Raw genomic sequence first — 22,393 nt, forward strand, 5'->3', positions numbered from 1 at the left:
TGGCCATTAGTTACAAGCTGCTAATGATCTTTGGAGCAGGTAAGTTTTCCCTGAGTGGTATATATTGGGCCGTCGGAAAATTGAGTTTAGTCTAGGACAATTTGTCTGCACTACTAACTGACAGCTCTTACAATACCAAACTAGGGCAGTCCCTATAGGAGAAAGATCAAAATAATTATACTGCAGTTTGATATACTTTCTATTCCTCATGTACCGCCACTGGAGTGACTTATAAACCTACGAAGTATATAGTTTGAAGTTTGGGATCTGCCTATATATGTCTAGTTTTATGACTGTTTAGGATAACATGATATATGATTTTAGTTTTTCTTTGTCTAGTCTCGCACGAATATAGGTCAATATTAAATAAAGTGTCCTGATGAGTCGTCTTTGGTGAGGACGACAAAACCGGTAGAAACGAAAGTCTTGGAGAGTGAGTGTGTATACGTCACCTCACCCTATATATTGAATTGTGGGGTATATGTTTTTTCTATTAGTCACCTTCTCACTAACCTTCAGGGGGTGAATTATGGGTATAGTTTGACATTTGAAATTAATCCTTTTGTAAGCAAACATGAAGACTGACAAGAGTCAACCCCTTTAAGAAGATCCAATTTTGGTTAAAATGATTCCAACATTCTGAACATAAAAAGGCTTCTCCCCTATGTGACATCTCTGATGTTTATTAACAGTTGATTTCCAAGTAAAATGTTTCCCACATTAAGAAAATGAAAAAGGCTTCTCCCCTGTGTGAGTTCTTTGGTGGTGATCAAGAACCGATTTCCGATTAAAACATTTCGCACATTCTAAACAGGAAAAAGGCTTCTCCCCTGTGTGACTGCTCTGATGTTTAACAAGATGCTCTTTCTGATTAAAACATTTCCCACATTCTGAACAAGAGAAAGGTTTCTCCCCTGTGTGAGTTCTCTTGTGGCGATCAAGAACCGATTTCCATTTAAAACATTTCCCACATTCTGAACAGGAAAAAGGCTTCTCACCTGTGTGAGTTCTCTGATGTCTAACAAGATGCACTTTCCCGTTAAAACATTTCCCACATTCTGAACAAGGAAAAGGTTTCTCCCCTGTGTGGGTTCTCTGGTGTATAACAAAATATGATTTCTGTGTAAAACTTTTCCCACATTCTGAACAAGAAAAAGGCTTCTCTCCTGTGTGGGCTCTGTGATGGCGATCAAGAACAGATTTCCGTCTAAAAAATTTCCCACATTGTATACAGGAAAAAGGTTTCTCTCCTGTGTGGGTTCTCTTGTGTGTATCAAGAACCGATTTCCATTTAAAACATTTCCCACATTCTGAACATGAAAAAGGCTTCTCCTCTGTGTGAGTTCTCTGGTGGCTATAAAGAACCGATTTTCGGTTAAAACATTTCCCACATTCTGAACAGGAAAAAGGCTTCTCCCCTGTGTGGGTTATTTCGTGACTAACAAGATTTATTTTCCATTTAAAACATTTCCCACATTCTGAACAGGAAAATGGCTTCTCCCCTGTGTGAATTCTCTGGTGGGTAATAAAATATGATTTCTGTGTAAAACATTTCCCACATTCTGAACAGGAAAATGGCTTCTCCCCTGTGTGAATTCTCTGGTGGGTAATAAAATATGATTTCTGTGTAAAACATTTCCCACATTCTGAACACGAAAATGACTTCTTTGCTTTGGGAGCAATTTGTTTTTTAATATCTCCTTTGTGACTTTGATTTTCCTTAGTAGTCGGTACTGAATCAGAAGTTGGGACCTGTTCCATAGGGTCAGATGACAGATCTTTGCTGTGAAGGGATGATGGTATATCTGGAGTAACAGCAATCACTCCAGTTGTATCTTGTAGGATCTCAAGATCATCAGATTTAAAAATTGAAGATGTCAGCTGGCCCTCTGATCTCCTGGTACAGTCATCTGCTAAGATAAAAAAAAAATATATTATTAAATATATTATTTTTGAATAAAATATCCTTGAGTTTTATATTTTTGAACATTTCTACTTAAACTGTCCATAAAAATGGCAAGGTATGTAAAAAAATGTAATCATTTACCTAGACAATGACAGTTCACAGTCTTGGTAAATAATTCACCTTATTAGATGAGCCAGTAGTGCGTGGTGATCAACTCTTTGTTCATTCTGCCTCCGAAATATTGAATAACAAGAAACCAGTCAATATTATGTAGGCGAAAATAACACCAATTCTCATCTCACAAAAAACAAGTCCCCACTCAGGTCCATCATCTATCAATGGAAAAACAGAGGTTCCCACACTATTAGTGGCTCAAATGCTGTTGAAAAGCAACAAGGTTTCTATAAAGCGATCCAGCAAAATCCGCTCTCACTTCTGAGTCTTGCAGTGTGCTCAGGGGCGGGGCTGTGTGCGGGGCTTTTTGTGGTGCTTTGATTACATATGCATTTGTATTGGCTTATGACAGGTCACTGATCCCTCACTGACCTGCCCCCCACTGTTACATAATGCATATAATTGTGTTGATATTATTGTTGATAATGCCTATAATATTGTGGCTATTGTGAGGCTTAGAAAAAAAATTACATCCAGCAAAATGTCACCGGTGATGGTGGCGCCTGCGCAGTAGCATCTATAAGTATGAGATAGATGATACTGGACAGGTGCCGCCAGTGTCATTTTGCTGGATGTAATTTTTTTTCTAAGCCTCAAAATTATAGGCATTATCAACAATATCAACGCTATTATATGAATTATGTAAGAATGGGGGGGAGGTCACTGAGGGATTGTACAGAAATTCACATTTGGCCTCACTGCAAATTTAATGTTGTCGATCGTAAAAGTGAAGTTTGGCCAGAAAGACTGGACCTGGTCTTGTAGGGACCATATGAGCACATTCAGCAACACAGAAGGGAGAGAAGGGAGATTCATCCAATAAGATCTCAGGGATCTAGGAAGCCAACAGCATCATTACCCTCCACTTTCTCTTATAGGCCAATCGTAATATTTTTCTTCAAGTAATTTTCTAACTTGTCAGCACATTCTATGTACACTGTAATTTGGTAAGGGTCAGCATCTTCTAATCCCAGGGGGTAGATGGATCCTCCAGGTGGTAAGTTCTATAGAAAAGGGCTTTCAATGCCCAAAGTCATTTGAACATTTTTTGGAGGAGGAGAATGTTGTGGTCTAGAGGCAAAATGGTGATCACACCATTGTGATACGACCGGACTACAAGTCCAAAAAAGTAGCCACAGTGGTGACTGAGAAGAATCTGTGACTTCTCTGCATTTAGTGGTTACTTCTCACCTGGGTAGTCATATGTAGGAATCTCCTCTTTACACCGCTCATCACCCCTCACATATTTCTCTGTAGTATTAATATGGGTCAGATCTTCACCCTGAAACAAATAATGTAAAAGTCACAGACAGATGAGAAGTCACATCTATGATCAGCTCTAATCCTGCCATCTCCACCGCTCTCATTACACAAGTATAAAACATATAATACTGGTGGATAAAACAATAATGAGCACAAGACCTTCACAGCTGTCTACACATCATAGGGGAGATCTCATGACACCTTCTCTCCATCTACCTGATGATCCTGAGGAACACTAGGATCTTCTTGTTTACAGTCCTGTGGAAGAAGAGGACGGGGACATCTCTCTGGTGTTGTCCTCTTACTGGATAGATCTGGAGGAAACACATACAGGGACTGAATTCATTCTTTACATACAGATAAAGATAGGCCACGTGTATTTAGTCCTGTCTATTACCTGGAGATGTGAGGGGCTGGGGAACCTCCATCATGACGTCCTTGTACAGATCTTTGTGTCCTTCTAAATACTCCCACTCCTCCATGGAGAAATAGACCGCGACATCCTGACACCTTATAGGAACCTGACACATACAATGATACCGTCATCCCCCCGATCCCTTCATAGCGTTGCTGTATAATGTCCCAGCATTCCCAGCAGTGTCACCTCTCCAGTCAGCAGCTCAATCATCTTGTAGGTGAGTTCTAGGATCTTCTGATCATTGATGTCCTCATGTATCAGGGGGTGAGGTGGAGGCCCCGTGATTGGGCTCAGGGGTCTTCCCCATCCCTCAGACACAGGGTCCTGACAGCACTCACTAGATGTCTTCTTCACTACTGTGTAATCCTGGTTATGGAGAGACACATTAATAAATCTCACTACAGACATTTCCAGAGTCCTCACCTCTCCAGTTCTGTCCATCTGTTATTCCCATAGATAAGAATGATGTAATGTGACGTCATCAGGATCTCTCACCTCTCCAGTAAGCCGGAAGAGGATCTCTAGGGTGAGGTGTAATATTCTCTCCGCCATCTTGTCTCTGTCCATATCCATCCTTGATGGGTAAATTAGGAAAATTATCTTATGTAGAAGATCTTCACTGAGAGGATCCGATATTGTAGAGATCTGAATGAGAAGATGAGCCGATGTAACATCATAAAAATCCTGTGTAATAATACAATTACTGGAGATAATAAGGGAAACATATGAGGAGATTTATTATCTTACAGGGTTTAGTTTTCTTCTTTACATCTACTAATAAAACCTATATATTTAGGCCACAGACAACAAGCAGTTTCCTCCTCGGAGTCGGCAGCTGAATACGTTCCTCATAGACTCATCTTCCATAACGCTAATTCTCGTCTCATTTACCGACACTGGAATCGGCATTAGCAATACTGCAGGAGATATTCATTACACGTGACAGGAGAAATAACTACTTCATGATGAGGACGACATCTTCATCTCCTACTACGGCTCTAGAAACATATTTGGCCAGAGTCCATCACTGACTCCATCCCCACCGGCCGTCTATATGAAGGTTTCCCGTCTTCCCCGCACTGGAATCTTCTATCACGTTAGATCTCAGGTCTGATTCACACACAGAAGTTTGAGGCTTTTATAAAAACTTTTTTGTTTGCACAAATAACGTGGACAGAAATGATCTGATCCCAAAGTCTCCATGTACAGTGATTTATGGGGTTTATTTCTGGCCTTAGACTTTCCTATATTACAAGAAAAACATCAGAACAAAAAGAGATATTAAAATGTTTCAAATGAAAATTGGCTCCAACAATTCTTGGAAAAATAAAAAAATGGAAAAAACAGAAAACACATTTTATTATTTTTTAACAAGTGAACCTTTTTTATTAAAATTAACTCTTTTGGGCCCCAGAGCATAGATATACACCGCAGGGACAGCACATGTGTGTCTGCAACAAAAACCCTGACAGTTTCACCACTTTCTGCTGTCAAAAGCAAACATGGCATCTAAGAAGGTGGGACAGAGTCCGGCTGAATGCCCTCCACTCCCAAGTACTCGATAGTATGAGGCGGCCTAGTTACTACGATACTTACATGTCTAAATGGTGTTTGGCCTGCAATGTATGAAGGTCTATTAGGCCGGGCCAAAGGCAGCGACCAATAAGTTACCTTATATCGCCCCCATACACATTAGACTAAAGTTACATGAAAGCACTGATTTTGGGGGGTTGGGCAACTAAATAATCTGTTTGGGGCCTCACGGCAGATGATGTCAGGGCAGAGAAGTATCTGGTGTTAGGGTTTGTGGATCCCACCAAATATAAATTATGAGAAGATGCGATCACAACATGGGGTCCACCAAGCGGTGATGGAGGAACCACAGCTAGGAAACAAAGATGGAGTGTAGCTGCGAGCAAGCACCATAATCACACCGAGTTAAATGTCACTCGGTGTGAACAGAGCACTAAGTACCTGACTCTTACTCCACAGAGCAGCACACAAAGAGAGAGCACTCTAGGTTATGCCCTGTTAGACTTCACAGGAACATAACAGGAATGATGCTAGTTGGGGTCCCTATGACTTAACCCCCAAAGGAAGACTAAGCTGGTGGTTGAGCCTGCCCTGTCACACGGTTTGTGCAAGTCAGCACATGCACCACCACCGCCTGGTGCAGGTGCTAGCCTCAAACGGGAGTTCACACCCTACACTGCCTGTCTAAACACACTCTCAACAGCAAGTAGCAGGAAATGTGCACACAGGGTGGTAATGCTTCCACCAACACACCAAACACTTGTTATCTTAGCGTGCCGACGCGCACACCAGAGGACCTTTTATATGTTCCTGTTCAAGTCCAGTCTGGCAGGACCTTGCTCGTGGGCCAGTCCGGAACTGCCCCGTCACCCAAGCAGCTGACGACCGACCATCAATGAGAGGTCGCCTCACGAGCATGCTCATTGGAGTGATTTCTGGACTTAGACCCAGGAACATCTGTTCACTGCCGCCTATTGCTAGTTACTATGCCTGTAATTGGAGGCGCAGCAGTAACTAGATGAACAGCACGAGTCTGAGCATGACGCTGAGACTGACGTCTCTGCTGAGTAGGCTCCACTGCGGTCGAAGAAGAATGGGAGAGCGCAGAGGGAGACAAGGCCCGGGATCCACCCCGTGCAATAGGAGAATCCCAGCGCCTAACATCTGGCATCCTGAATTTCAGAGGATAATCCGTTTGTTCTTCCTGTAGATAATCCTCCGCTAGAGGAGTCTGGAGGCGACTCTCTCATACAGACCACAGGAAAGCTGGAATCTGTGTGTGTATGGGGGAGTCGGGAGAGATAGCCGTCTGCCAAATGACCGTTCAGCCAACACTTATCTCATGTGTATGGGGCCGTTAGTATTACACTGACAGGCAGTGATGATACACGGCACTACAGTAGTACAGGGCATCACCGGAGCCATCAGAGGTTTGTATGTTGTATGATCGCACTGATAAGAGTTGTTTAAAAAAAGGGTTAAACGTGAAAAAAAAAAATCACAGTTTTAGTAACAAGAAATATCTGTCACTATATGGAAAACAGAATCACTGCACAATGTTAGTTAAGTTACGTCCATAACAACTTTATTATACCCTATAATCCTTTACACAGTGTAGACAGAAATCACAGGTCCCACTGCAATAGCTGGAATTGGAAAAATAAATAAAAATATAATATATATATATATATATATATATATATATATATATATATATATATACACACACACACTTATATTGTAGGGGTTGTACTCGCTCAGGTGCGACGGAAAGACAACAGGAAGCACGTTCCTTTAAATGTTCATGTGGGTTTATTAATTCATAGACCCCAGAAGCACAAACAGAAAATAAACAGCTTTTGGATCAGGCAAAACAAAGTATAAATTTTCATAGCAAGGCTCTCCTCCGCCAAGCCTGTGGGCACGCAGGTTGGGATAAGGTCCAGTACTTCAGGCTCGGTCTGGAGCCAAACACACACAGGAGGTCTTCTCCCCCCCCAACTCACAGACCATGTGCCAAACAACAGCCTCCATTATATAGGCTGTAACCACACCCAGATGTGAGGTATGTGGATAGCCAGACCCGCCCATCTCTTATAGCTACCCACAGCCCAGACCCAGGTGCAACAAACAAACCTCTTAGTGCTTTCATGCACTAGAGAAACACTCCAGGCTACATCACAGAGACAAGCCATCTCTGTGACACATACCTCCTATCGACTATGCGACCCTTAGCCACACTACAATATATATAGTAGGATATCATATATATATATATATATATATATATATATATATATATATATATATATATTGTAACGTTCCACAATGTCTGTTGACGGGGGTTACTCACTTTGCATGTCTTGGAGGGAAACACTGGCACACGCAGGGTTAAAACAAGTCCATTCGGTTTATTTTCTCCATAAACCATTGAAGCATGAACAAAAGGCAAACAGTCTTACAGCAACACAAAAACAGTCCTTAGCTGGGCTTGGTTCCCTCAGGTCCTGTGCACACACAAGCCAGGGCAATGTCCATAGCAGACCTCTATCTGCAGCCGCAGACACATGAAGCTTCTCCTTCTTTAGAGCACAGAACACTCTGTAGTGTCCCACCTGGACACATGGAAGTCTGTCCACACTCTGACAGACTCACTCACATGTGCTAAACACCTCAATTACATAGCCCTTTAACCACACCCATTGGTGAGGTATGGATCACATGAGCTGGTCACATGGTCAGGACCTCACCACAGGTCCTGAACATACACATATCTTCAGGCAAAACGGTGTACAGTCCGCACCCTCACCCAAAGGTGAGGCAATATGGGTAGCCAGACCCTCCCATCTCTCATAGCTACTCGCAACCCGGACCCAGTGCACTAAATTACATCTTTAGTGCTCATGTACACTATAGACAAAATACTCTGGGTTGCATCGCAGGGAGCATCCATCCATGTGACATATACCTCCCACTAACCACGCAACCACCCGTCACACCACATATTCCCCCCCTCTGCCTAAAGCCGTGGGGCTTGGCACTTTCTATTACTCGACCAGAGATCCTTCTCGGTCGTCTCTGCCAGTCAAATTGTCTATCAAAGTCAGGCCCTGCTACTGAAGCCTTCAGTAGGCATCCATTATCCAACTCTGTCTATACAGTACAGACCAAAAGTTTGGACACACCTTCTCATTCAAAGAGTTTTCTTTATTTTCATGACTATGAAAATTGTAGATTCACTCTGAAGGCATCAAAACAATGAATTAACACATGTGGAATTATATAATTAACAAAAAAAGTGTGACACCACTGAAAATATGTCTTGTATACTAGGTTCTTGAAAATAGCCACCTTTTGCTTTGATTACTGCTTTGCACACTCTTGGCATTCTCTTGATGAGCTTCAAGAGGTAGTCACCGGAAATGGTCTTCCAACAGTCTTGAAGGAGTTCCCAGAGATGCTTAGCACTTGTTGGCCCTTTTGCCTTCACTCTGCGGTCCAGCTCACCCCAAACCATCTTGATTGGGTTCAGGTCTAGTGACTGTGGAGGCCAGGTCATCTGGCGTAGCACCCCATCACTCTCTTTTTGGTCACATAGCCCTTACACAGCCTGGAAGTGTGTTTGGGGTCATTGTCCTGTTGAAAAATAAATGATGGTCCAACTAAACGCAAACCGGATGGAATAGCATGCCGCTGCAAGATGCTATGGTAGCCATGCTGGTTCAGTATGCCTTCAATTTTGAATAAATCCCCAACAGTGTCACCAGCAAAGCACCCCCACACCATCACACCTCCTCCTCCATGCTTCACGGTGGGAACCAGGCATGTAGAGTCCATTCGTTCACTTTTTCTGCGTCGCACAAAGACACGGTGGTTGGAACCAAAGATCTCAAATTTGGACTCATCAGACCAAAGCACAGATTTCCACTGGTCTAATGTCCATTCCTTGTGTTCTTTAGCCCAATCAAGTCTCATCTGCTTGTTGCCTGTCCTTAGCAGTGGTTTCCTAGCAGCTATTTTATCATGAAGGCCTGCTGCACAAAGTCTCCTCTTAACAGTTGTTGTAGAGATGTGTCTGCTGATAGAACTCTGTGTGGCATTGACCTGGTCTCTAATCTGAGCAGCTGGTAACCTGTGATTTCTGAGGCTGGTGACTCGGATGAACTTATCCTCCGCATCAGAGGTGACTCTTGGTCTTCCTTTCCTAGGGCGGTCCTCATGTGAGCCAGTTTCTTTGTAGGGCTTGATGGTTTTTGCCACTGCACTTGGGGACACTTTCAAAGTTTTCCCAATTTTTCGGACTGACTGACCTTCATTTCTTAAAGTAATGATGGCCACTCATTTTTCTTTACTTAGCTGCTTTTTTCTTGCCATAATACACATTCTAACAGTCTATTCAGTAGGACTAAGCTGTGTATCCACCAGACTTCTTCTCAACACAACTGATGGTCCCAACCCCATTTCACCTGTGAAGTGAAAACCATTTCCGGTGACTACCTCTTGAAGCTCAACAAGAGAATGCCAAGAGTGTGCAAAGCAGTAATCAAAGCAAAAGGTGTCTACTTTGAAGAACCTAGAATATAAGACATATTTTCAGTTGTTTCACACTTTTGTGTTAATTATATAATTCCACATGTATTAATTCATAGTTTTGATGCCTTCAGAAATAATCTACAATTTTCATAGTCATAAAAATAAAGAAAACTCTTTGAATGAGAAGGTGTGTCCAAACTTTTTATCTGTACTGTATATATACATACCTACGTCCAACCTAAGTCCAGGTGGGAGACCTCAGCAAAAGTGGTGGAGAATGAAAGGGCTAAAATCCTGTGGGACTTCAAGATCCAGACGGATAAGCAGGTGTTGGCTAACCAACCAGACATTGTCATAGTAGTCAAGGATCAGAAGACAGCAATGATAATAGATGTGGCAGTGTCAAGAAACAGCAACATCAGAAAGAAGGAATATGAGAAGCTGGAGAAATACCAGGGCCTCAAAGAGAACTGGAGAAGATGTGGAAGGTGAAGGCAATAGTGATTCCATTGGTGATAGGAGCACTTGGAGCAGTGACCCCTAAGTTGGAAGAATGGCTACAACAGATCCCAGGAGCAACATCTGAACTCTCTATCTAGAAAAGTGCAATACTGGGAACAACTAAGATCCTGTGCAGAACCCTCAAACTCCCAGGCCTCTGGTAGAGGACCCGAGAATGAGAAAGGACAACAAAGACCACCCCCAGTGGGGGTGAGAAGGAAGTTTTGTTTTATCCTACTATGGTGGATGTTATAGCTGTTAGAAGTGCACAACCACCAATGTGGGAGACTGAGGTTCATATCCTGGCTCTGCCCTGTTGGACATAATATACCAGTAGTGGTCCTTGGGCAAGACTACTAACACTATAGTGCCTACCTCAATAAACATGAGAGTGTCACGAACAAAGAGAGTCATGCTGGCTCGGGCATCGCCCAGATTAACAAGGTCCGCATCAGATGTCGAGGAACCAGGACAATCTGATGATAAATGGGCTACTGGAACAACCAATTCATGGACAAGGCAAGAGAACTTGAATCTGAAGAAATGCTACTAGAACAGCAGAACAAATGAGAGAGGATATATGAAGCGTATGAGGAAACTCTGGATTGATACAAGATCTGCATGTCCACTGACTGAGAAACAACTAGTCACTCAACATTTCAATATCATAAAGAGAAAGCTATTATCACAACTTGAGATAAATCAACTGCACTGCAGATCCACCCAACATGAAGACCTGGAAGAACAACATGTGCAACCCCCTGAAAATCCTGATACATCCCCTGTAACTAGAGAGCATTACAGCTGATCTGAAACAGATCTTAGAAAAACGAAATACGATCTATACCAGAGATCGACAGCCAAGACCCAGTAAAGAAACACGACCAGACAGTATACTAGAAGTGTTAAGGGCTGACGGAACACACTAAATAATAAAATAGAATTAGACTTACTGGTAATTCAGTTTCTAGGAACCTTCCACGACAGTCACCTTGGAGGATGTCTCCCCGCCCCAATGGGGGACAGGAAACACAAAGAGGTTAAATAACCCTCCCCTTCCTGCCACCTCCAGTGTTTTTTCTGGACATACTAGCATGATTAGTTACCGCCAATAGTGTAAGAATCATCATATACGGTATTTAGATATGGAGAGAAATTAGTGCTGTCGTGGAAGGTTCCTAGAAACCGAATTACCGGTAAGTCTAATTCTATTTTCTCCAGTCACCTTCCACGACAGGTGGTTCCAGTAAGGGTACACTAAGTCCTTTCTCTGGGGAGGACCACTCCAGAACTATCAGATTTTGGACATTTTTGTGTACTGGAAAACCTTTCCTACCTCTGGGTTTCAGCCCCCCAAACATCTCATCCTAAACTGAAAGCGTAACCTCCTCCTCCTCAACCCCCATGGTATTTCTCACCATGGTGATCAGCTCTTCCATATCCTCAGAAGAGAAGTAATATTTTTTTCTGTCGGGTTTGGAGGTGGATGTGGCGCCCTCATTTTCCCAAATGTCTTCAGACCCTGAGGTATGGACTTCTCCCGAATCTGAATCGGTCTCCGTAGGTGCCATTTTCCTCTTTTTTGGGAGAGGACCCTTGGTCACCGGGGTCTGGGCAAGTGGTGCCATTGAGGTTTGTACCTCCTGCTTAATGAGAGTTTTTATGCTTTCAAACAGGGAGGGCTGTTCGGTGCGCAGGATGTCCTGCGTACAAGGTTGGCATAGCTTCTTTTTATAATCAGAGGGAAGCCTGGCACCACAGATACCACACTTGCAGCTGGGTTTATTCCTTGGGGCAGAGGCCTTTTCTTCCTGCAAGGAGAGAGAAGGCTTACTCAGACCTGTGCCACCAAAGTTTGGCAATTAGGGGACCGGTCCTGCTACTCACAGTAGGAGGGGGAACGCTGGGCTCCCCATATGCAGCTGTCGAGGGTTTGTCACCGTCCATGTCAGCAGCAGGCACCGTACAGACACACTGCGCTTACCTGGAGCTTGTGGCCCGATTATATGGGCATTGCAGCATTCATCGTTTCATGCCCCTCTTTCCTCCTGGTCCATAGGGAGGAACCTGCCGCCCTGACACAGGCTGTCATTGCCCCCCCCGGGTGCCCGGCGTTTGCTCTCCATCCTGGAAACGCAGGAGGACACGAACCGGAAGTGCGCGGTGATGTCACTTCCGGTCGGCACCAGCCGGCGTATAAAACCAAAAACAAAACAAATATCCTGAAATAAAATAGTAAACAATAAATTGCAAAAATTGCATGAAGATAGTAATAATAATAAGGGTATTTAGTTAATTTTGATCAAAATAATGTAGAAGCCATCCCGCCATGTCACGGCAACCCTTGTGGGACAGTCCTAACTCTTGTATTTAAAACCTTTCCACTTGTCAAGTGACGTAAATGTGAACAAGGACATAGGGACTGAACCACCAGTATAGTATAGGCCAGACAGGATGGATTTTCCTACTCAAACAGGGCAGTCACACCCTTATATGCACAGAATGCACAACGAAACAAATGAGAAACTGGGTCTGAGCAGAAAAAGTAAATTAATGTGTATGCAAAATGTAATTGCATATGAACACATAACCTTTACACAGAGAAAACCAAAAACAAAACACAAAACAAATATCCTGAAATAAAAAAGTAAAAAATAAATTGCAAAAATTGCATGAAGGTAGTAGTAATAATAAGGGTATTTAGTTAACATAAATTTGATCAAAATAATGTAGAAGCCATCCCGCCACGTCACGGCAACCCTTGTGGGACAGTCCTAACTCTTGTATTTAAAACCTTTCCACTTGTCAAGTGACGTAAATGTGAACAAGGACAGAGGGACTGAACCACCAGTAATAGTATAGGCCAGACAGGATGGATTTTCCAACTCAGAAAAAGGGCGGTCACACCCTTATATGCACAGAATGCACAATGAAACAAATGAGAAACTGGGTCTGAGCAGAAAAAGTAAATTAATGTGTATGCAAAATATAATTGCACATGAACACATGACCTTTACACAGAGAAAACCAAAAACAAAACAAAACAAATATTTGTTGGATTTTCCAACTCAGAAACAGGGCGGTCACACCCTTATATGCACAGAATGCACAATGAAACAAATGAGAAACTGGGTCTGAGTGGAAAAATCCATCCTGTCTGGCCTATACTATTACTGGCCGTGCGCTAGTAGGATTTTGCCGTGCGCTGCGCACTTTTGAAAGTGCGCCCGTGCGCGCCGAACGCAGCATGTTGCATTTCAGCACGCACGGCGCACCTTCAAAAGTGCGCAGCGCACGGCAAAATCCTACTAGTGCACGGCCAGCGCACAATCTGTGCACCCTATGCTAAAGATAGGGTGCACAGATCGCAAGCGTCCATGTGCGATAGTAGGCGGTGATGACTGGATGGGGCGGGCAGGGAGCCGGCAGGGGCAGGGCTTAGCGGCGCTGTAAGCTGCGTGGAATAAACGCTAGTGTGAACTAGCCTAATACATTTGGCTAAGATTCTATGCATGCTAAAGTTATTTTTGAACGTGTTATTCTATTTATTGCAGCTATCAGTAGCATTTATCAATTTTGGGTGCTTCAGTTTCAGATTGTTTAAGCAAGTATTAATGGCACTATTTGCTACATGCATGGAAATGGTATATTTATTTTTTATGTTATTTATCCTGCAAATTGCCTGCTAGTTCTTCCTTCCGCTTCCTTCAGCTCTTCCTTATCAAATATTGTTTTCCCACCTTTTTATCTAGGGTGAGATAGGGGAGTGAGGGACAGTCCACGTTGAGTGGGGGCGCCAAAATTGTCTCTTTATAGGGTGCCAACCTTCACAGCAAGGAAGGTGTCATAATAGGTTTATCACAGGGTTTTGTAGGGCTTTATGTGTTCTTGGTAATTTTGGAATTTTCTTGTTCACTGGGACAGGTGGTTTTAAGTATTTCTATTAAAGAGTAATTTTTAAAGGAATATGTGTTCACTTTTTCGATTAGATTCCTTTGCTTTATTTGATTTTGGTACAAATAAAATTAAATAAAGACACAACCAGAATAAAGTTTTTTAATGAAACACAACACAGTTTTCCCATATTTATTGTTCTCCTAATTACCCGAAGCCATCGATCTCCTGCAAAAAAATAAATAAACCAACAGTATACTCCCTGTTCCGATGTAATCCATGTAATAATGAGTGTCCCATGACAATCTCCCCTATAGAGCAGTCACATCAGCAGATCTGACCGCTGTACAGGGTCTCCAGTGACACACTGACAGGAGATAATGGCTCCTGCCATGTTATCACTGAGGGATCACTGGAGTTCATGCTCTCACTTAACAGCAATGCTCCATGAGAATTTTCTCACTCAGCAGGGCCGCAAGTGACAGGACGAATTTGTTACCACTGATGGCAGAGTGATACACTGCGGAAGCATACCTTCCGTCATTGTATCACTGGAGGCCCTGTAGAGCAGTCACATCACCTGATGTGACGGCTCTATAGGGGAGATCATCGTAGGACACTCGTTTTTAAATGGATTACATTGGAACAGGAAGTATACTGTTGATTTAATATTTTATTTTTTTGCAAGGGATCGAGGGCATCGGGGATTAGCTGTATGGTGAGTATGTGTAGTGTATGTCTGTATGTGTTTTTTTTACCAGTCAACACAGCAGCCGGATGATGGGACTACTATTGTCCCATCATTGGCTACTGCTGTCACTGTAGCAAACATAGCCGGAAGCAGACATAGCCGGATGGGACAAGTAGTTCAATCGGATGAAGCCTGCCTACACACAGACCCGCACACACAGTCGCGCACACGCCCGCAGACACACGCACACACACATAGATACACACAGACACTCGCACACAGACACGCACATATTCACAGCGCACACAGTCTCCGCCCACACACTCTTCCGCCTCCCGATCTGCAGCATTTCTTGCATGCAGCTCTGCAGCAAAACCACAGATCTTTTTAAAACTGTGGTTTTGCTGTGGATTTGACTGACTCAATAGAAGTCAATGGGTGCAGAAACGCTGCAGATCCGCAAAAAGAATTGACATGCTGCGGAAAATAAAACGCTGCAAGTCAATGCGATCAGAAAAATGGCACCAAAAGATGAGAGGCTGAGATAAAGCCTAAGGCAGCAACAACAACACATCTGAAAGGAAGAACAGGAACATGAGGCACCATGGCAGGACAAGCCGCTGCATGGGATGTACCATCAACAGATAATGGAGGTGGCTGATATGGAGAAATCCTACCAATGGCTGGAGAAAGCTGCACTCCGAGACAGCACCGAGGCACTAATCATAGCGGCACAAGAGCAAGCACTAAGTAAAGATCCATAGAAGCAGAAATCTACCACACAAGCAGGTGTTGGCTAACCAACCAGACATTGTGATAGTAGACAAGGATCAGAAGACAGGAATGATAATAGATGTGGCAGTGACAAGTGACAGCAACATCAGAAAGAAGGAATATGAGAAGCTGGAGAAATACCAGGGCCTCACAGGAGAACTGGAGAAGATGTGGAAGGTGAAGGCAACAGTGATTCCAGTGGTGATAGGAGCACCTGGAGCAGTGACCCCTGAGGCTAAGTGCACATGTAGTTTTTAGAGCTGCAGATTTTTCCGCGCAGATTTGGAAAAATCCGCAGGTAAATCCGCAGGTCAAAAGACCTACGGTTTACCTGCGGATTAGCCTGTGGTTTAGCCCTGCGGTTTCACCCCTCATAATGGAGAAGGTGTCAAACCGCAGCGGATTCCGCACAAAGAATTGACATGCTGCGGATTGTAATCCGCGCAAAAATCCGCAGCATGTGCACTGCGTTTTTCAGTTTACCATTGAAAACAATGGTACTGTACAACGCAGCTAAATCTGCTGCGGACCCGCAGGGCCAGAAACATTGCGGATCCGCAGCTGAATCTGCACTGTGTGCACATAGCCGAATGGCTACAACAGATCCCAGGAGCAACATCTGAGCTCTCTGTCCAGAAAAGCGCAATGCTGGGAACAACTAAGATCCTGCGCAGAACCCTCAAACTCCCAGTCCTCTGGTAGAGGACCCGAGAATGAGAAAGGACAACAGACACCACCCCCAGTGGGGGGGTGAGAAGGAAGAGAGATATATATATATATATTGTAGGGATGTGACTCGCTCAGGTGCAGCGGGAGACAATCATGAGGCAGGTTCTTCCCAAAGTTCATGAGGTTTATTTGCTCCATAAACCATAGACAGCATAACACTGAAATGTAACCTTCACTTCAGGCAAAGGAACAGAAATGTCCGTGGCTTCAGACTCGGACTGAGAGTCTCAGCACATGCTGGGAGCTGTAGTCCTCCCCATATACACTCTCTGTAGTGTCCCACCTGGACACATGGAAGTCTGTCCACACTCAGACAGACTCCCTCCACTCTCTCACATGTGCCAAACACCTCAATTACATAGCCCTGTAACCACACCCAAAGGGGATCACATGGCTATGACATCACCAAAGGTTGTATAGACACACAGGCTTCCCTGATACAGTGTAACAGAAAGAGCAGCAGTACCTCTGCTGATCAATACACCCTGGAGCCTGCATCCCAAGGCCACCCACCTTGAGACCCACAATGGTCATTTAGGACCCTGCTCCTGTTACCACACTGAATATGCCTGTACACCCGTCCTGGGACACCCACACAGCGCCCCCTAGCCGACACAGTGGTAACTACACCACATACCTCCCCCCTCTGTTCAAACTTGTGGGGTTGAACACATGACATCACCCAGGTATCTTGAGACCTGGCACCCATGTCACCTTGCCCTACAAGTCGAGAGGACCATCTCCGTCTGTTTCGGTAGTCAAACTGCCTCATATTCACGTTAGGCCTCCCCCGCCCCCAGCGGTCAGTATCTCGGCCTTGGGCTTTGGCCTTCCCGTCAACGTCCGTCAGTGTGATCAGACACTCTTTAGTCTCCACCTGTTTGCAGTGTGCTCCGTCACCCGACCTTTCTCTCACCGGCCGGCTCTCCCAGTTCACACTGTCATGAGTCCCTTGTCCAGCTGGGCCAACTGGCTGGTCTGAGTCTGACCCTCTGTCACTATGTCCACCACCGGGTCTCGTGCCTATGTTACTACGATTAGAACGGCCACTTGCAGACTCTCGACGTTCTTGCCTTCGACTACCTGTCCTTTCATTCCTTGGAGGATCCCTTCGGGTCCTTACACCTTGGGTTGGAGGTGGACGCCACCTGACGTTCTCTATCTGCTCATTCATCTGCAGTCGATCCTGTCTTAGCTGCTCAATCTCCTTCAGGTACGCTACCCGATATTCCAGGAGCATGCGAAGCTTCCCAATGCTTTCCACCGAACCAACCACAATGACAGGAACCATGTCATCTTCAATAACGACTTGGATTTCACCAGCAGGTGGGATCCTCACTCTCTTCACACAGGATCGATTCACCATCTCCTGCATCACCTTTCCAAGTCTGCCAACGACTTTCCCCACCAGATTTCTGGGTACCGGAATTATGTCTTCCACAAAGCCCAGCCGACTTTGTGCTTCCCTTGCAAGCTCCAGACGTCGAGCGGCTTTCCTATTACGCTCCACGAGCATCTGTTTCATGCGGAGACATTGTAGGTGCATCTCCTTCAGGACAGCCACCCTTCTCTCTGTGTCTTCCGTTTCTGCCAGTATCACCAACTGGTCTGTTTCTGGTGCCCAGCTCACACTATAGGCCTTTACTGCCTTTTTAAAGGTCTCATGCACACCTTCGCTGGCACACGCTTCTCGCACGTCTTCGGGTACCACCATCACGCACTTGAAGGTCATGGACTTGCTCTCATCCTGGACAGATGGCTCTGGGTTCCCCACGGACACTTCCCTCAAGGTATCTGCCAAGACCGGGTGACTGTCTTGTGCAGCTCTTGGTTCACCATCTTCCTGAGATTTACAGTCTTCAGGACCCTTTTCCAAGATGGGCTTTGGCAGTTCTGCCTTGCTATCAGTCGGGCACGGCCGCTGTACGTCTTCGCCCATCCACTTCTTCTGCAGAAGACCTTTTACTACTCCACTGAGTTCTTGCAGAACTTTATCTTTCTCCTCTGCCAGGTAGCGACGCTCATCCTCTCTCCTGAGAATCTCCTGTTGATGCTTCTCTTGGGCCTCTCTGAGCACCTCCATATCTTCCAACAGGGTCTTGTTCATGGTTTTACACGCTGACAGGTGACCTCTGAGCTCAGAGACTTCCTTCTCCAGCTCATCCACTCTGTGCTCAGCTGCTTGCCTTAGGACTCTCTCCCGTTCGACATGTTCTGTTACAGTCTCCTTTATCAGCTGTATCTCACGATCTTGTTCTCTTTTGTCCATCACGTGTCGCACCACTACCTCTTTAATTATATCGTTAAAGGGTACCACTGGGTCAGTCACCCCAGTCGAGTGAACCCTCCAGTTACCGTCCAGCACCAATGTGTCTAGTCCAGTAGTCTCGTCTCCCAGCCCACCATCTGTCTTATCACGAGACGTCAGGTCCGTCAGTTGGGCAGATGTACTTCTTCCTCTGGTCAGTTCTACCTCTGACCTGTCCATGTCAGGAGCCGTCACTGTCTCAGTGTCCGCTGGCCCCACAGTCGAAGCATCTCCATCATCCGACCAAATGTCATCAAACAAAAGAAAGTCCCGGCCCCTCTCCCAGGCATAGACTAAGTCCCGTGGTATCCCTCTACCTTGGCACTCACCACCTTTGGTCCCCTCAAACACTACTGTGTCTACTGCGTAGTTCACCGTGACCCCGTGTTTACAGTGAACCCTGACGTTTTTCTCGGTCAGAGAGAAAACGAGAGGAGTTCCTGTCAGAGTCACCTGACTCTCTGAGTCCAGCCGACCAAAGGCTCCTTCCCGGTGCAGCATCACTGTACACATCTGTGGCCCATCATTACTACCTGGAAAGGATATTCCACATTCTGAAAAAGACCTGCACATACACTGCGGTACTCCAGACATACCTACTGAGTCACCCAGTGCTGTCACTTCTTCACACTTGGCCCCTTTCTGGACCACCACCCTGCTTTGGGTTGCCACCCCAATTTTGGTCACCGCCCCCTTTTGGAACTCCATCCCTTTTTGGGTTACCACTCCAATTTGGGTCACCGCCCCCTTTTGGGACTCCACCCCTTTTTGGGTTACCACTCCAATTTGGGTCACCGCCCCCTTTTTGGACTCCACCCCTTTTGGGGTTACCACTCCCTTTTGGGTCACCGCCCCCTTTTGGGTTACCACTCCCTTTTGGGATTTCCCCATGTCCGTCCTGCAGAACCTCTTAGGCCACAGTTCACACCACACAGTTTGTCTCTCACGATACCAGACAAGTCCTTGCTGGCACCACCACAGCTCCTGCTGTCACTGATCACCGGCACCTCCGGCTGCTGTTCACACACATACACAGCGGCTGGTGTCACTGCAGCTCCTGCTGCGCCATCTTCGTGGACCCGCCAATCCACCGGAAGCCGCTTGTCACCTTCGTAACCCCGCCGGGTTACTGGAAGCCGCTTGTCACCCTCAAAGATAAAAAAGCCACAAAAGTGCGCCCATAGGGCCTTACCAGTGCAGGTATAATGGGTTATGCAGCAATAATACAGGGTACTCACCCTCAATAGTTGTGTAAAGCCACAACTACTGTATCCGCTTAGTCACATGCCATAAAGCTGCAGCAGGATGGTGTAGACAGACAGCGTCTGCTACCAATGCTCCCAGGGCAGATCCCTTAAAGAAAACACCAGGTCCCTGTGCTGCGAGACCTTCGTGACCCCACTGAGCCACAGCAAGCACCTTCAGGTTTTGCAGAGGAAAAGAAAAAAAAAAAAAAAAAAAAAACACATGCACAGTCTCTCACATGTCCTGTCCATGCACTATTCAGGACGTACCGTCTCCGCCTGAGACCGTCCACCACACAGGGCACACCGGGTGCTATTCAGGGAGCAGCCCTCCTCCCAGGGTCTCCCAACACACCGGCCTCACCAGGTCCAAGGTCATAGCACGTGTTCCAGGGATCCGATTCCTCTCCCAGAACCTCCCAACACTGACCCTCCAGGACCTTGCTCACTGACCCCTCCAGGAACACAGTCTCTCACTGACCCTGGTCAGTGCAACACAGACTCCTGTCTGTTATCTGTGTCGGCCACACAGGTTCCTGGACGCCTCTTCTCCTCCAGAGGTATCCCACAAATTTTAATACAGTCACTTTCTCTGACCTCGGTCAGTATTACTCACGGTTGTCAGATCATCTGCTCTCCTGGCTCAGAATCGCCAGCGCTGCCACACGCGCTTCTGGGAGTCGCTACCCGCAGTCTGTCACCAATTGTAGGGATGTGACTCGCTCAGGTGCAGCGGGAGACAATCATGAGGCAGGTTCTTCCCAAAGTCCATGAGGTTTATTTGCTCCATAAACCATAGACAGCATAACACTGAAATGTAACCTTCACTTCAGGCAAAGGAACAGAAATGTCCGTGGCTTCAGACTCGGACTGAGAGTCTCAGCACATGCTGGGAGCTGTAGTCCTCCCCATATACACTCTCTGTAGTGTCCCACCTGGACACATGGAAGTCTGTCCACACTCAGACAGACTCCCTCCACTCTCTCACATGTGCCAAACACCTCAATTACATAGCCCTGTAACCACACCCAAAGGGGATCACATGGCTATGACATCACCAAAGGTTGTATAGACACACACAGGCTTCCCTGATACAGTGTAACAGAAAGAGCAGCAGTACCTCTGCTGATCAATACACCCTGGAGCCTGCATCCCAAGGCCACCCACCTTGAGACCCACAATGGTCATTTAGGGCCCTGCTCCTGTTACCACACTGAATGTGCCTGTACACCCGTCCTGGGACACCCACACAGCGCCCCCTAGCCGACACAGTGGTAACTACACCACAATATATATATATATATATATTTATATATAAATATACAGTTGTGGCCAAAAGTATTGACACCCCTGCAATTCTGTCAGATAATACTCAGTTTCTTCCTGAAAATGATTGCAAACATAAATTCTTTGGTATTATTATCTTCATTTAATTTGTCTTAAATGAAAAAAACACAAAAAGAATTGTCCTAAAGCCAAATTGGATATAATTCCATACCAAACATAAAAAAGAGGGTGGACAAAAGTATTGGCACTGTTCAAAAAATCATGTGATGCTTCTCTAATTTGTGTAATTAACAGCACCTGTAACTTACCTGTGGCACCTAACGGGTGTTGGCAATAACTAAATCACACTTGCACCCAGTTGACATGGATTAAAGTTGACTCAACCTCTGTCCTGTGTCCTTGTGTGTACCACATTGAGCATGGAGAAAAGAAAGAAGACCAAAGAACAGTCTGAGGACTTGAGAAACCAAATAGTAAGGAAGCATGAGCAATCTCAAGGCTACAAGTCCATCTCCAAAGACCTGAATGTTCCTGTGTCTACCGTGCGCAGTGTCATCAAGAAGTTTAAAGCCCATTGCACTGTGGCTAACCTCCCTAGATGTGGACAGAAAAGAAAAATTGACAAGAGATTTCAACGCAAGATTGTGCGGATGTTGGATAAAGAACCTCCACTAACATCCAAACAAGTTCAAGCTGCCCTGCAGTCCGAAAGTACAACAGTGTCAACCTGTACTATCCGTCGGCGTCTGAATGAAAAGGGACTGTATGGTAGGAGACCCAGGAAGACCACACTTCTTACCCCGAGACATAAAAAAGCCAGGCTGGAGTTTGCCAAAACTTACCTTAAAAAGCCTAAAACGTTTTGGAAGATTGTTCTCTGGTCAGATGAGACAAAAGTAGAGCTTTTTGGGCAAAGGCATCAACATAGAGTTTACAGGAGAGAAAAAGAGGCATTCAAAGAAAAGAACACGGTCCCTACAGTCAAACATGGTGGAGGTTCCCTGATGTTTTGGGGTTGTTTTGCTGCCTCTGGCACTGGACTGCTTGACCGTGTGCATGGCATTATGAAGTCTGAAGACTACCAACAAATTTTGCAGCATAATGTAGGGCCCAGTGTGAGAAAGCTGGGTCTCCCTCA

At 45.3% G+C, this 22,393-nt stretch overlaps 1 protein-coding gene across 4 annotated transcripts in view; it reads right to left on the minus strand.

Moving 5' to 3' along the window:
* Nucleotides 1–667: 667 nt before the first annotated feature.
* The window catches only part of LOC141094239 (uncharacterized), a 58,366-nt gene continuing 36,640 nt past the window's right edge, over nucleotides 668–22,393 (minus strand). For 3 of the 4 annotated variants that reach the window (XM_073580052.1, XM_073580055.1, XM_073580054.1), the window contains exons 2-7: nucleotides 4,257–4,406; nucleotides 3,948–4,127; nucleotides 3,741–3,864; nucleotides 3,560–3,657; nucleotides 3,272–3,362; nucleotides 668–1,913 (exon numbers count right to left, since the gene is read on the minus strand). In XM_073580052.1, coding sequence (XP_073436153.1) covers nucleotides 721–1,913; nucleotides 3,272–3,362; nucleotides 3,560–3,657; nucleotides 3,741–3,864; nucleotides 3,948–4,127; nucleotides 4,257–4,406 — 1,836 coding nt within the window. In that variant the 3' untranslated portion in view covers nucleotides 668–720. The remainder of the gene's footprint in view (nucleotides 1,914–3,271; nucleotides 3,363–3,559; nucleotides 3,658–3,740; nucleotides 3,865–3,947; nucleotides 4,128–4,256; nucleotides 4,407–22,393) is intronic. The other variant, XM_073580053.1, reaches the window with a different exon arrangement.

This window comes from Dendrobates tinctorius, unplaced genomic scaffold, assembly GCF_039654945.1.
Source record: "Dendrobates tinctorius isolate UK_male_01 unplaced genomic scaffold, ASM3965494v1 ptg000063l, whole genome shotgun sequence".
Classification (NCBI taxonomy): domain Eukaryota; kingdom Metazoa; phylum Chordata; class Amphibia; order Anura; family Dendrobatidae; genus Dendrobates; species Dendrobates tinctorius.